General features: G+C 38.9%; 1 protein-coding gene across 1 annotated transcript; it reads right to left on the bottom strand. All coding sequences in view use genetic code 11, as the record gives it.

Moving 5' to 3' along the window:
* Positions 1-3,537: 3,537 nt before the first annotated feature.
* On the bottom strand, positions 3,538-9,451 carry EGR_02868 (hypothetical protein; the record flags this gene model as incomplete). The annotated part of the gene is made up of 5 exons (XM_024492117.1): positions 3,538-3,610; positions 4,736-4,910; positions 6,821-6,867; positions 7,982-8,055; positions 9,347-9,451. The coding sequence occupies 5 exons, from the start codon at positions 9,449-9,451 to the stop codon at positions 3,538-3,540; spliced, it is 474 nt and encodes a 157-aa protein (XP_024353611.1).
* Between the last annotated feature and the right edge of the window lie 4,755 nt (positions 9,452-14,206).

Genomic DNA, 14,206 nt, shown 5'->3' with positions numbered 1-14,206 from the left:
TGAAGATTAATAAAGGGCTGCTAAAGTGTTTTTGATTGCCTGTGGCAATTGTTTCCCTTCATTTTGACATATCCCTGTTGCTATGTAGAATATGTCCTTTCCCTCCCATCTAGGGTCAATTTCATAGCGATACCTTGAGAATCAACACCACCTCCTACCCTTAAGCCAGTCCATTATGTCAAGTATCCCATTGTTTTGTTATGCACAAAAAATTCCAGTGTTTTGCTACACAATGACATACTGTCTATTTTACAAAGAGGATAGTATAACCAAACTTGCTGGTGGAAGTCATTCTCTATCGAAATTAGCCTCTTACATTGAATGTCGGCTTATCAAGGATAAAGGACAATTTAAAGGTCACCATGTTGCCAATAACAGAGGTCTGACCTTAAGAGAGAAAAAGAAAATTTTCTAGCTGTTGATGAGTTAAGAGAAGCCGAGGAGAAGGAGTTATAGAATGGACATTCCTATTTGGGTCAGGTGAAAAATTTCTCCTAAGCAAATCCAGTTGCCATTCTGATATCTAGGTGAGATGAATGGCTGTTAATTGTTCCAGTAAACTAAAGCAAGTGAACCATCAATTCATTCCACTCATTCAGTGATCTATTATTTACTTTACTCTTCATACTTTTATGACTTTTCATAAGAGATTTTTGAAGTTTTGTTATCCTGATTCATTGTGCATGAATCTTTACTTAACAAAGCTCTTCTACAGGAACCTAAGCAATATACGAAACATTTAGACACTATAAATAGAAAACAATTACTTAATGGGTGAACCATGTGATATGAGCGAAGCCTTTTTGTCAGATAAATTCTCTTACCTGAACAGGCATTAACTATAAGTTTATGGTCATAGTAAACACCATTGCGAACAAGTTGGTGGAGGCAGACAGGCAGATGAAAGTGTCTGGTCTGAGGACAATTACTGTAGCAATCAATTTTCCTCTAATCTTGCAACAAAGCTGTCTTTTGCACCTCAGTTGACAAGTGTGTTTTTCCTTTACCCACCGTCTCATTTTTTTTAACCTAAGGGGATCAAAAAGTACTTTGACTGTTGGGTAAAGAATACTGCATCTTTTCTAGGCAATATCATTCACCAACATCCTCGGTATCAAATCAATCCATTCTCTAATGAAAGTGGAACATGCAGGTTTGTTCTGTTGAGGATAGTGGTGTAGCTCTTCAGAGTATCTAGGATAAAAATTATATGTATTTCGGTATTAAAGAGGACCAGTAATTAAGGTCATGATAGGCTGATTGTCTGTAGACACGAAAATCTGTTCGCTATAGTAGTGGTATAGGTCATTAAGGAAATCTGTCAAGTTTTATTATTAACTTCAAAAGTTATCAACTCAAAGGCAATCATGAAAGTACAATCTGAGTGTGACCAAGAGGGCAGATCAGACAGCATAACAGAACAAGTCTTAGCACGAGTTCGCTGATCTGCCTGCAGTAGTGCGTAAGTTTAAAGGGTGCTTTGATGTTTGGACAGAAATTGGACAGATTGCATGAATAGCAAAGCCTGGTATCCATCTGAGATCTCAGATCTATTAACATTTCAGTGTTTCAGTTTTGCGCATTCAAAACATTAAGGCCATTGCCATTAGATTAAGGAGTTGTGCAGAGGAATGTAATTTTTAGTAGTGCAGAAGTTGTACCTTATACACTTATGCAATTTACATAATTTTAATGAAAAATTGTTTTCTACAGCACCTCTTACCAAAACATTGGAATGTATTTTGTCCTAAGTTCGAAATTTTGTGTCAAATACGCTTTTTAGGGCTGTCGAGCTTTTTAAGCTCTATTTGTTTTTATGTGCTGCTTTGGAATAAAATAATTTTGTTTTCCATCATGGAGCCGCTTAAGCTCTTTAAGCCACCATATTCAATAGTTGGGGAGCATTGTCCAAAAAATATGTCACCGTATTCTGCATCTTTTTAAAAATCTTCAGATTGTTATGGTCAAGAGGTCAAGTTTTGAACGTTTTTCTGAAATTCTTGTAAATGCTATTCATCCAAGGGACTCAGTAAGTCTAATGCCAAGTACTAAACCGTGGTGTGCGGACCTGGAACAAGGTGAAGAATGGTGTTTGACTCCCTCCGCGGAATCAAGGTTCGTGTGCTTAATTCCCGTCAAAAAATGTACTTTTGCCTCCACTTTCCGGTGTCACGCAGCGCCTGGCCATGCAAAAGCCACCATCGGAGGCTTAATGATTGCACTCCGCATTAACGAATTTGCATTACTCAAAACCCAAAATGTTTTGCAACATTATTTATTGTGTAGAAAGGGACTGGACATATTCGGTTTAATCCTATAGAATGATCACCTAAAAAAACTCTCTCATTGCCAACATAGCATTGCGGTATTTTAAATTTATATTGCTGACACCAAATGGGAAAATTATTCTTTAACGGCTAATTTCGTGGATTTTTATTTTATTTTCAAAATCTTAAAAGACGATACCACTTTGAAACTTTGGCTGCTATTATTCAGTATTTGAAAAGAAGAAACTTGTGTCTTTTCAGTTGCTCCTAATATGCTCTAGATAAGTAAATACATGGGTCAAAGTTGTCACGTGATTTTTATATCACTGCACTAAAGAAGAAAATATTTTCATATCTTTGAAGCTTAGCATCGGTAGATTTTCCCTCCAAGTTTTACAATAAGTGTGAATCCCTGAGAATAGTTCTGAATTGAAGTGTAGCTCCGTGGGCCTTCTCCAAAGTTGTAATAAGCCCTACCATTATAAAATATGATTGGTTGCTAGAGTACCGATGGAATGAAAAGCCACAGGCTTGGCCGACGGCCAATTTTGGCAAGAGGGAGATGCAAACTACAGAGGCTGTCGAGTCTGTCTGCAACTAGTCTCACCAGTGCCGAACAGAGCTGGAAAACTCTTTCAACAGAACTGCTCCGAATAAAATGGTGATTAATAGTCCATGGGTTACCAAATTGATTACAGTTTCTTGTGATATCAGCAAGAGACAATTAAGATTTTTCTTATTGGGATTTTCGTTAAACATAGTAGAAGGTGCTGGGTTCTAGAGACCTACTAAAATAATTGCTTTCAAATGATTAAAGCTTACAAGCAGAATTACTTTTCCTCCACTGAAGCCACACTATCAAGTTTCAGTGATATCCATTTTGTAAAACAGGAATGCACACTGTTTACTTTCTTCTAATCTTTCCATTCTTCCTATCTATTTATTGCAATAATGAACAAATCAGCTGCAGTTCAATGCACGCTTAGTCTATAAAGCTTTATGGACATGAGAGAAAGGAGGGAGAGAGAACTCTGTCCGATTAAAAGCAGTCGCTGTTTGGGTCATGAATGAGAGACCAGTTCAACTAGCCGTCTACATACGCCATCTGCTGAGCTTCCGTGAAGTCCGCTGCTATACTCTTTTAATATATTCCGGTCTTTGAGGAAGACTACATGCAGCAAATAGTCGGAAGATATAAAATTTTGGTATTTGACGTGAAAATTATGCGGTGAGTAATGGTGGCAATTTATGACCTGCAGTGAAGATTCATTTAAAATGTTGGAGAAGGATGAATAACATAAAGTTCAATATTAACGCAAGGAGGGAATTTTGTTTCAGGTAAACTGATAAATTACAAAATTGAAATGCTTTCAAGTATCTCAAGGGAATTAAAAATTTGCTACATTTGTGAAAAAAAGCGCAAAACCGACTGAGAGTGATCAGATGTTTCTTCCCCTGGGATCACCGCTACTTGATAAATTATTAATCATTCATTTCGCTGAAGAAAATAAATTTAACTTATAAAATTAGATGTGCAATAGTATATTTTAAATGGTAGAAGCATTTTCCAGTTAAAAGTGACAGTTTACTTTTATAAGTAATTTAAAAGAATGCAACCTTGGCAGTAATGCGTGCTAAAGGAATTAGTGGGTGTGACCTCTCACTAGCATTTATTACTCATATATGGGGTCAGTGCAGGCCTATCCACTCCAGTTCATGCACCCCTCCTCAAAATGGAAGGCAATGGTGGGAGGTTTCTTGTCAGCTAGATACTTAAGGGTATCTACTCCTATTCACATAGGATTTCAGGCACAGCACAATACAGTAGGCCCCGCTGATTGATAATGGATGCAGACTGTGTCACTTGTCCAATGTGACTGCAAATCCCTGTGTTTGAACAACAGTGGCGGCTTCCATAACAGGACGATACTTTCTGTGAACAATAAGTCAGTCTGTGGAACACCGGATTTTAGAAGCTGGCAGAAGTTTCGTGTAAACTGTCAAAATTTGTAGGAGAGACAAGTCGTGCGATGCACATAGTGATTACAATCCTTAAAATCGAGATGTATTTTCTATGGGCTAATCAGTGCGTGTTGGGTATCATAACAGGCATGGAGACAGGCGAGCGAACAGGCGGTGAGGCAAAAATACCGGCATCAGATAGGCGGGTGGGTAGACTGACACATGATAATCTAACCCTACCTTATGATACCACCAATTAATTCCTAAATTTCACTTCTTATCTTTTTAAATCTTATTGAACAATACGTGGGAGTGTGGGTCCTCAGTATAGGCGTTTTGCCTTGTACATGGAATCGGAAAGTTAGAAACATATATATACGAAAGGTTTGAGAAGTTGTATAAATAGATGGTAGCTGAAGAATAGACTATCACCGATGAATGGCTTTCACCGAGATTTCTCCAAGGAAAGATTTACACTGGAAAGATGAAAAAATGTTAGATTTTACAGTATGCTGAATAGAGGAGTTATAACTGCAATCATCAAAATGGTCCAGTAACTCATTCCACCTTTGTACTTTGTTATACCTAACTTTAACATTGTATCAGTTGTATGATTAGTAAGTTTGGTACAAAGTAAGAGAAGGCTAGACAGACGTACGCACGTCTGACTGTCAAAATCAACTGTTTAACAAAGCTGCCATACAACCAGATTTATGCCTGGACGCAACTTTCAAAGTCACAATACGCACTGTACGATTGGTCTTCGCTAGCGCTAAACAAACTGAGCTCCTGCTATTTTAGACATAAATATTAGTAAACTAGAGGAAAGTAGCATCATAGGAGAGTCAAACCGGAGTGTCTGAGAGCGATCTTTTGAGGCTGACTGCTAACGAATGCAAAGCAGGCTATTGTGTAGGTTATGGAAGAAGAATGGCCTGACTAATGTACATAAAACTCCCCTCCCTTTCAATTTGAGGCCTGATAACCATCGCTAAAGTCAAGGCGGAATATATACTGTTGTTATTAATTCTCGGACTTTGATGTAGGCGATTGAGTGGGCATGACATGGAAGTCACCGATTTCATACAATGCTTGTTCCTCAATATGTGTCCTTCTTTTACTACACTCTCAATAAAGCGCATAAGACTACATTCCGATTGTATAGACGTTAGATCTTGTGTTATCTGAAGGTGGATGCAGTCTTAGAATCGCCAAGTCGACAAATGAAGTTAGCGGAATGGCCCACCTAATCAATACCTCTATTAAAGTGCAAGGTTTCCATGGCAGAACCCAAATTGATCCTAGGTTGAACAATTCAACAATTATTTAAAAATTTGCAATATATTTACTTTACTTTACCCCCTACTTGTAGAAACTGTATTACATATCCCAACCTTTACCGAATATACTCGAAGATTCCTGTAATTTTAGTAGGCAATATAGATGACATTTACTACAAAACTAATGATGTTTTAAAATTCCAGGCTCCACCGTTGTGCTTTGGCTTGGCGGCCTAAGCCCTTAGCCATGCCATCAGCCTGCCTGCCCAGTAGTACGTCGGTAGTACATTTACTGTCTCTGTATCATGACATTTTTGGACTTCAGACAAGCCTCGGAGTGCCACTTTTACGCCACCGAGTGCTTTTCACGATTCTTACAGAATGTATTGTGTCCGATCCCTCAGAGGTCGTAAGTCAAATGCTTTTCGTGTAACCTTCAAAAGTGGGACCTGATTAATATGGTATTTGCAGTCGACAGTATTTTGTCTTTACTCTCCTGAAGTTTATCCATATTATCCTTGATTATAAACCATTATTAGTACATAAAACATTTTCGGACACCTCAACTGCTTCACATATTTGGATAGGTAGGTACATAGCAATTGAAATTTCAGTATACTGAAGGTCAAATAATAAGAAATAAACCTTCTAGGACTTTTTAGTCTAGAAGCTTATCTAAATCAACTACGGCCCCCTAAAGACAAAAGAAGACATAATACTTGGGCATAATGTTTTGCCGGCGTATAGAAAGGCTATGACTTACTGGCATGGCTGGAATATAGTCCAACCATAAACTGATAAAGTATATCTGTCATGTATTGTGACATCAGGCTCAGGTGAGAGATAACAAATGGCGGAGATACTACGCCGGTTTCAAATTTGTTAACCAAATGATACTCGTTGCTCTTACTTTTTGACATCAAGGGTCCGAGAAGGAATGCTCATTCCATACCTCCTTCTTCCTTGCTGTTTCCGCATTTATTAACAGTCAAAAATATTCCTACATTTATCTTAAGACCAGGCCCCTATTGTTGGCAACACCGCAATCCATAAAGTCCCCTCTGATCGTCGTAAGCAAGAACTTAATATGGGTGCTTAATTCTGGTCGCAAATTGCTTTCACTAAACAGACTGCCTAGCCAATTTAATTTGTAAAAATGCCTCACCAGAGGTTTTGTTTTAGTTTCTAAAGTGGGGTAATACATCTACTTGATTGATCTGCATCGAGAGTGCAGGCAGAAAGGAATGCGAATTCACCTACCACACATCTGTGCCTCTTTACCGGTGTATTAAACCGCGAGGAGCTCGTTACCCTCGGCAAATTGTTTTATAAGGCAAAATTTCTTTAAATGAATTAATCTGTAGTTTCAAATAAAATTTCAATTTTGTTATCTTTTCAACGAAACCGTCGTTTTTTAATCCGGATTAGCAATTTTTTTTACACAAGACTTTGCTCCTATTTTAATATCTAAGATACCACAGTCAAAACCAAACGAGGCCATTTCCTAAGAAGATGGACATGCTTGTGGAACAATAATTTCCTCGTCATAATTACAAAAAAATGTAATAGATTCGCCACTGTTGCTCTAAAAAATTATGTCTTCTATGATTTTTCAGTAATTTAGAAATGCGTCTCTATGACGGTGACCCTCGATACACTAGCGTTTACTCCCTCCCACTTACTGACAAGGCGGACAAATTTTGACGTTATCAAGGTCATGAGACATTTCCATAACTCAAAAACAATTCCATATGTCCTCCAGATTCACACACATCTCCCCAGTTCGGTGCCGTCAAGATGCCGATTAATGATTGAGGACTCTCAAAAAGAGTGCACTCTAAGGGTAGAAATCACTGACCTCAGAAATTGGATTCGCTCTGCAGACATTATTCGTCACACTTACTGTCTCAATTACATGGTGATGGATTTGTCGACCAAAAGATTGCAAATTCGATAGGATCATTGTGTTATCCCTATTGTTCTCATTAAAAAGTCCACACTGGCTTATGTATACTTGTTTTTTACCAGACCAACTTGATTTTATTCATTCTAAATCCACTTGAATTAGTGGAGTTGCGGTACTGGGAGAAATCGAGGGGTGAATAAGACTGTTCTTCGAGCACTTGACAGATATTGAAGAGGTCAGCTTCTATAGCACATTTATTGTGAGAAGAGGAGTATTACGTCTGAAGAATTTTGAATTGCCTTTCGGCTGTTGGAGTTAAACGTGTGCGTGTAATGTACACGAGGACGATGGCATTACGATGGTTAATCCAAGAGTGGGGAAGTTGCCAGTATAGGGGTCATTCAGAGGGTGAAGGAGACCTTGCACTTTTCCTATCGGCCAGAAGCCATTTCGTAGCAAGTTTTCACAAACGTAGGTTCGTCATATGCACCTCACTCACACACACACAAACATATTTCCTTTTGAAGGCACGACACATTGTAAGGAGAGCGCGCTGTCAGCTTTACCTTCTTATGAAGCAGGAAGAAGGCATCACAATTTCTTTACCCAATTTGAGACTGCTACTGCCTGAGCAATATTTCTATCCAAAAAATTTCATTCCAAAATTCAAAAGGATTACCCAAAATGAATTAATTGCATTTCGCAACGGATATTATGGCTTGTGGGATCAGCCAAATGCGAAGATTCTTTTGCCCTCAGTAACTAGAGGTGAAGAATTTTCTCCCTGTCAAGTGAACTGGGGGCCTTCGTGTAGAAAGACGCTTGATTTTTGGGCACATAGTAATATAACGGAGGTTCTTGCCATACTAGACCAACTTTGGGGATGGAAAGTGTTCTTAATTCCCAAAATGGGCCCAAAATGGACTCGAGACAAATACCCCAATAGCCACTCTGAAGCATGAGTTCATGTGGATGATTCCAGATAACAAACACCTAAATTATTGACGCAAATCAGATTAGACCTGCAAAAGTTGTAAAAAAGCACGAGAATGATAGTGCTTGCTTTTCTAGGAAATGCAGTAGCCTAAAATTCTTAAGTTTTACATTATTAAATGGTCTTATTGTTTCTCTGCTTTAGTGTGCTAACTATTCGGATTTAGGATTGCGATAATATTTTTTCTTGACAATTTCAGCTGGCGGTTGTTCGGTTCGCTGGTATCTGCAGCATTTGTCGAGGCCTTCTGTTTGCAGAGACACTCCAATTAACCATAAAGGGGTAGTGTAACAAACAGTTGTAAGTTTATCAACAAAAGCCACGGCTTAAATATCACCTTTAAATTGTCTCGCTTAGAGGTAGGAATACCACCTAAATAGAGGATGTTGGATTCCGCTCTTCAACATTTGTGTCTTAGTGGTTTAGCTTACTAAGTTAAGCGGCTAGTAAAAAAGTATTTTTTGAACATTGATGTCATTCAACTGTTTTTACTTTAGCTCACCCACATTACGACTGTAGTGTCGTCCACTTTCTACTCCAGTTCCACCAATTATTCAAATGGCAGGAGAACGAAAGATTTCCTTTACATTACAAAGAAGCCATGGCAATCGCTAACACCGAAAGGGAGAAGTTATGTCCAGAGTAGCCATTACCTATGACGCTGACACACAAAGGAGTGTTCAATGCGGTTGACTGCGATCCCAGGAATATTACTACCAAGCAAGTGAATTCGCATTCTTGGACCTAGTTGTAATTTGCAAGCTTCAACGACAGTAATCAATCGCTTTCAGGGGCAGAAGTCCTTTTTCAAAGCATCGTCGTGTTGCGTTTCCTTATTAAAAGTTGCATTTCGCCCACAAGTGAATTTATACGGAGTGCGGAATTAGAAGCTGAGTCGCGTGGTTTAGGAAGTTTGCACAACTTGAACTTGGTTTACTTTTGCTTCTCCACTTAACCTATGCAGGCGAATCAAGCAGAAAAATATTTCTTCGCCAACGTTTTTCACTTCTGGCGCTTCATATCTCAATGATAATTTTGTCATTTAAACTATCACCAAGTTGAGGCCCTTCCTTTTACCTTTAAATAGCGCACCGAATCGCTTTGAATGGGGACAATGGTCACCACCTAGCCGAGCGATCAAAATTGCATAAAAATTTCCAATCATTCTCGCTGTTTATAGCTACGAAATTTATTTAAAAGTGAATTAGTTTTGAGGAGGGGAAGCGGTGAGATTAGACACGTATTAATAATTCTTTTTTGGACCGCGAATTCGCCTGCACCTACTGGGACTCTTATCCAAATAAGGTAACTTGGGCAATAATAGAGCTACGCTGCATCTTGTTGATTCCACTTAGCGCTGCTGTGGCATCCCCAAGTGTCCGGTACTTTACCTTATTCAAGTCATCCGGCACGTCATCTATTGCTTTCCTCAGTTGCGGTTTTCCATCCAATTTTCCAACTGCCCTTTCACCTGTGTTGAGAATAAATAAAATGCAATTTTTTTGAATTTTAGGTTAAACATCTCAGTAAAATACTGAAAAGGGGGAAAGGAGGAGACAACCCTATTGAATCTTAGACATTTTTGACTACTCGTAAGATTAAGAAGATGTTACGTCGATGTGCCTTCCATCAGTGAAGAAAGTATGTTCGGGAGTTGATAAATTACCACACCCCACATAAATTCTGCATACATAGAAGACTGAAAAAGGAGAATATATGGACGAATTAGTTAAAAAATATGATGCTGGCACACAAAAGCTACTTGATGTAACCATATTTTTTACTTTTTTCGCACCCAAGTTCCCCACTTTTGTCATTATTTTCTTGTCACCATGACCACAACATCTATTTGTTAAATCAATTCAAGAAATCACCTTAAACCAGTCAGATCTTCTTTCAAAGTATACATTAATGAGGAGAGTCAGGGTGTTCTGTGCCCTTCCTTAACCTGTTGTAGAACTTCATTGCATGGCATTTAAGCGAACGCAATTTGCGTTTTATTTACCAACAAAACAGTGTAGCGAACGGAATCCCAAGCTTTGGCACGTGTTTTGGGAGGTTCACACAACCAGACTAGCCATAAAATGAGTTTATTCCTGCTCCTCTGCTAAATGCGTATTTGTATTTCAAGCAAGGATGTGTTTTCCCATTAGCAATCTCTACATCGGACCATTCAGAGCTCAGTAATGTTGTCCCCTTATGAGTCATCGCCAAACTGATTCCACTCACTCCGGCCACCACATTTTATGACCGTGTTGACTTACTTTGGATAGGCGCCATGGTCAATGTCACTTCTGCATCTAAATTTTTTTTCATTGTTCTTGCAATTTTAAATTACGGGATGCATTTAGAAGTGAGCCAACTCCTGAGTAAATTATGCCTGATTAAAGATAGTGGTGAGACTAAATGGGCAATTTTAATCCTCATATGGATTGCCACTTCGCGTGCGTCTACTAGAAGTGTTTGCATCCAAATAAGGCAACTTAGGCAATAAAAGAACAAAGCCGCATCCTTCTGATTCCACTTCTCACTGTTATAGTACTCCTATGTGTCTGGCACTTTCCAAACTAAAATCGTGTAGTACATCATCTACTACTTTCAGCAGTCACCTTGCTTTTTGCAAGTTGAAAAACTGCTCAACTTCTGTGATGATATTATTTGTAAAAAGCTTTTCTGCAATAAAAAACAGCCTCCACCTTGCAGCAATAACACAATCACGGAGAGTGAGATGAAGAGAGACGTATTTTAATTAAGGACACTTTAAGTTACTAAGACGAAGTAAAAGATGGCACGTCGACGAGCTTCCCATTAGTGAAGTATTTGTGGGAGAGAATAAGTCACCACGCTTTACATAAAAGCAGTGTATGAAATTATTTTACGATTCCTCTGCTATAAATGTCGCACTAAACGCTGCATGTATCAGTAAAAATTTCTTCTCCTTTCCTAATTTTTAGATGTGCTGAAGCCCCGCGACGCATGAATTTGCATTGGTGGTAAATTAGCTTCTCAATTAAGAATCGGAGTTTCATTTCAAGTCTGGACGAACCTCCCAGAGGAGGAACCGTTGCATCTAGAATAAGCTTTTGTCATTATAACCGAAAAAAGTTGTCTGGATACTAATGCAGAATAATGAGTTGGTAATGAGGGAAGGGCATAAAGGCTCTTTTTGTCTAAATGACCGAAATATGAGAAATACCGGTATTTCTCCTGTTTGTATTGACCACTATGTAGGTAATTTTACCCGTAAAATTGTAAAATCGTGGCTACAGGAATCAAAGCATAAGGCGATTAGCCTTTCATTGACTTTGCCACTTTAGCTGTGCAAGTTTTTTGTTCAGGACATCATTTCTTGCCTCATTTACCTCATGGTCTCTATTCCCTTTACGCATGTGGTCCACAAATCCCACTGTGCCCATGATGTCCACGAGGCCTTGGGTTTCCCAATCCACCGTGTCCAGCAAGCTCGAAGTATAGGACGTTGTCGGCTTCGCTCCAACCACCGACGAGCCTTGGCATATCAGCAACACGATAATGATGTTGGGCACTGAACTACCCAATGCAACCATTATCTGCGGCTACCTGTCTTTCACAGTAGAGACGTTGGCTAATCTATGACCCAGGAATATTTTTTTTTTAACAGCTGGGAAGTATTGTTCAGAAATTTACTTTTCCGTCCCTTATTCTATTTCAGACTTCTCATTACAATCAACTGCTGTTTATCCAGGAGACTCACTAATTTTAACGCAAAACAATAATCTCTCATAAAATTAACTTAAAACAGCTACATAAATAGTGTACAGTCTCCCTTAGAAGATCAAGGTGCGAGTGTTTCATATCCGTCAAGCAAAGTGCTCGATATGCTTACAAATAATTGGGAAGGCTATTACACAAGATGTGCTTCTTTGATGGAATGTGGTGTTTGACAACCTTCGGAATGGAGCAGGTACTTGATAATTAAATTTCACTCATGTGACATGCAATAAGGCATAAAGCACCATCTTAGAAGGATTTTGAGAGTAACTTTTCCCCTTTTGCGTGGTCTTCAGGGGTTTGGCTCCTTTTATCACCACAAGCAAAAAACTAACCTCAGTGGACCAAGCGAGCGGAATGTTTTAGAATCTCTGCTCCCTGTGGCAATTTGTCTCAACTAGTGTGCAAAGGTAGAGCCTGAAAAACGTAAACGAAGAATTAAACAGATCATTAAAGTGTAGCACTAAAAATGCATTTCATGGTGCCATTTCCCTAATATAGTTAATCGCTACTGCTTTTGGGAAACTACACGACTAAATAACAAACTTTGCTAATTCTCGTATATTGCTCTACAAATAATTTATTCATATTGTCACCTTCAATCCTCACCCTCAACTTTCGACTTGGATTAAGGTCTTCACTGCGCTGATTCCTCAATTTTATCGGTCTTCCAAGACTGCGCATTTAAATACCAGTTCCTTGTGCACTTAGTGGATTAAATTTAGAAATGCGAGGGCCTGTTTAAGCCCTTCCTTCTCACCACACTGCTCCAGTTTTCGCCTACTGAAGGAGGTTGAAGCAATAAGACAGTTTGTTGTTCCGTTGAAACGTCATCTAAAGGATGGATTAACAGAAGAGAGTTACGCTCACATAAATACCCTTCTTAATTCAGCTAAATAAAGATCACTAAAAAATTCACCTCTTTTCCTTCTTTTGGAGTGTGAAATTCATTTCCTTTACTTTTTATTGTGTAGTAGAAAGATAAGGTTTTACTGAGACGTGAACTGCATTACTTGAAAGTTTTTGCATGGCACTAGATTCATCTTGGCCTCTAAGGATAATACAAGGCATATTTCAAGCTAGTAAGAGGCAGTCAAATTGGGTCCAAGTGAAGTTGCTTCCAACGCTCCACTGTAAGCTACCTGCTGCAAAAGTGCGTAAACACAGGGACAGTCAGATCGCCGCCTAGAAAATTTTTGGATGCAAAATTTACCAAAAATAACTCTTTAAACAGTTTTAATTTTACCTTTACTCTGAGCAACTTGATGAAAAAAGGACGATTAGGCAATTATTCGTCAAGAATATTACTTTAAATTTTTTTCTAGCTGCAAAGTACCTATTTAAGTCCTTTGGGACTGTACTTTATTCTGTATCTTTTGAATGTTTCATTCCTAGGCAAAAATTACAACCGATGCCGTTTTTCGTTCTGTAAATATAGAGCCTTAAAAAACAAATAGCTCAAGTTAAATTTACCCTTTTTGGGTATGGCCACCGGTCCCTCTCTGAACCCTTAAAGGGATGCGAATGTATGGGTAGAACTTTTCGTCCCACGTTCACAGGGTTGTGGGTGGACGGTTAACAGGAATGACATGTTCGACAGACTGCACCATTGGAATGATGGCCAAAAGCATAATAAATTAGGAGTGGTGGCTAGAGGGCATATGCACACAACTTGGACACAAATCATCCTCTCGGAAATCCTCCAACTGGTCTTATTGAAGTTCTGTCAGACGGAGGAGAAATTGTGTTAGATGATGGAGTGTACTAGTGAGACTGTGTCGAACATGAATGAAATCCAAATGCACAGCAGCATAATGGAGGGGGCTAATACGGCGGCATGTTTTGATCAAGGTCTTGTTCGATTATCATGGACAGCCTACATAATTTTGCTTATTTGTAAGCTTCACTTATCATGCATTCTTCCCGCTCTCCGTCAGAACACCAAAGGAACAGCCAAATCCCCAAATCACCGCTGATGTACAAAAGAACTCCTGCAAAACATTGCCCTGTTATCCCATCTGGTTAGCCCTCTTAGCAGCACTCAGAT

The sequence above is a fragment of the Echinococcus granulosus genome (genome assembly GCF_000524195.1).
Source record: "Echinococcus granulosus chromosome Unknown EG_S00013, whole genome shotgun sequence".
NCBI classification, from domain to species: domain Eukaryota; kingdom Metazoa; phylum Platyhelminthes; class Cestoda; order Cyclophyllidea; family Taeniidae; genus Echinococcus; species Echinococcus granulosus.
Note: the sequence above shows the minus strand (reverse complement) of the source record. Positions and strands in the feature narration are given on the sequence as shown.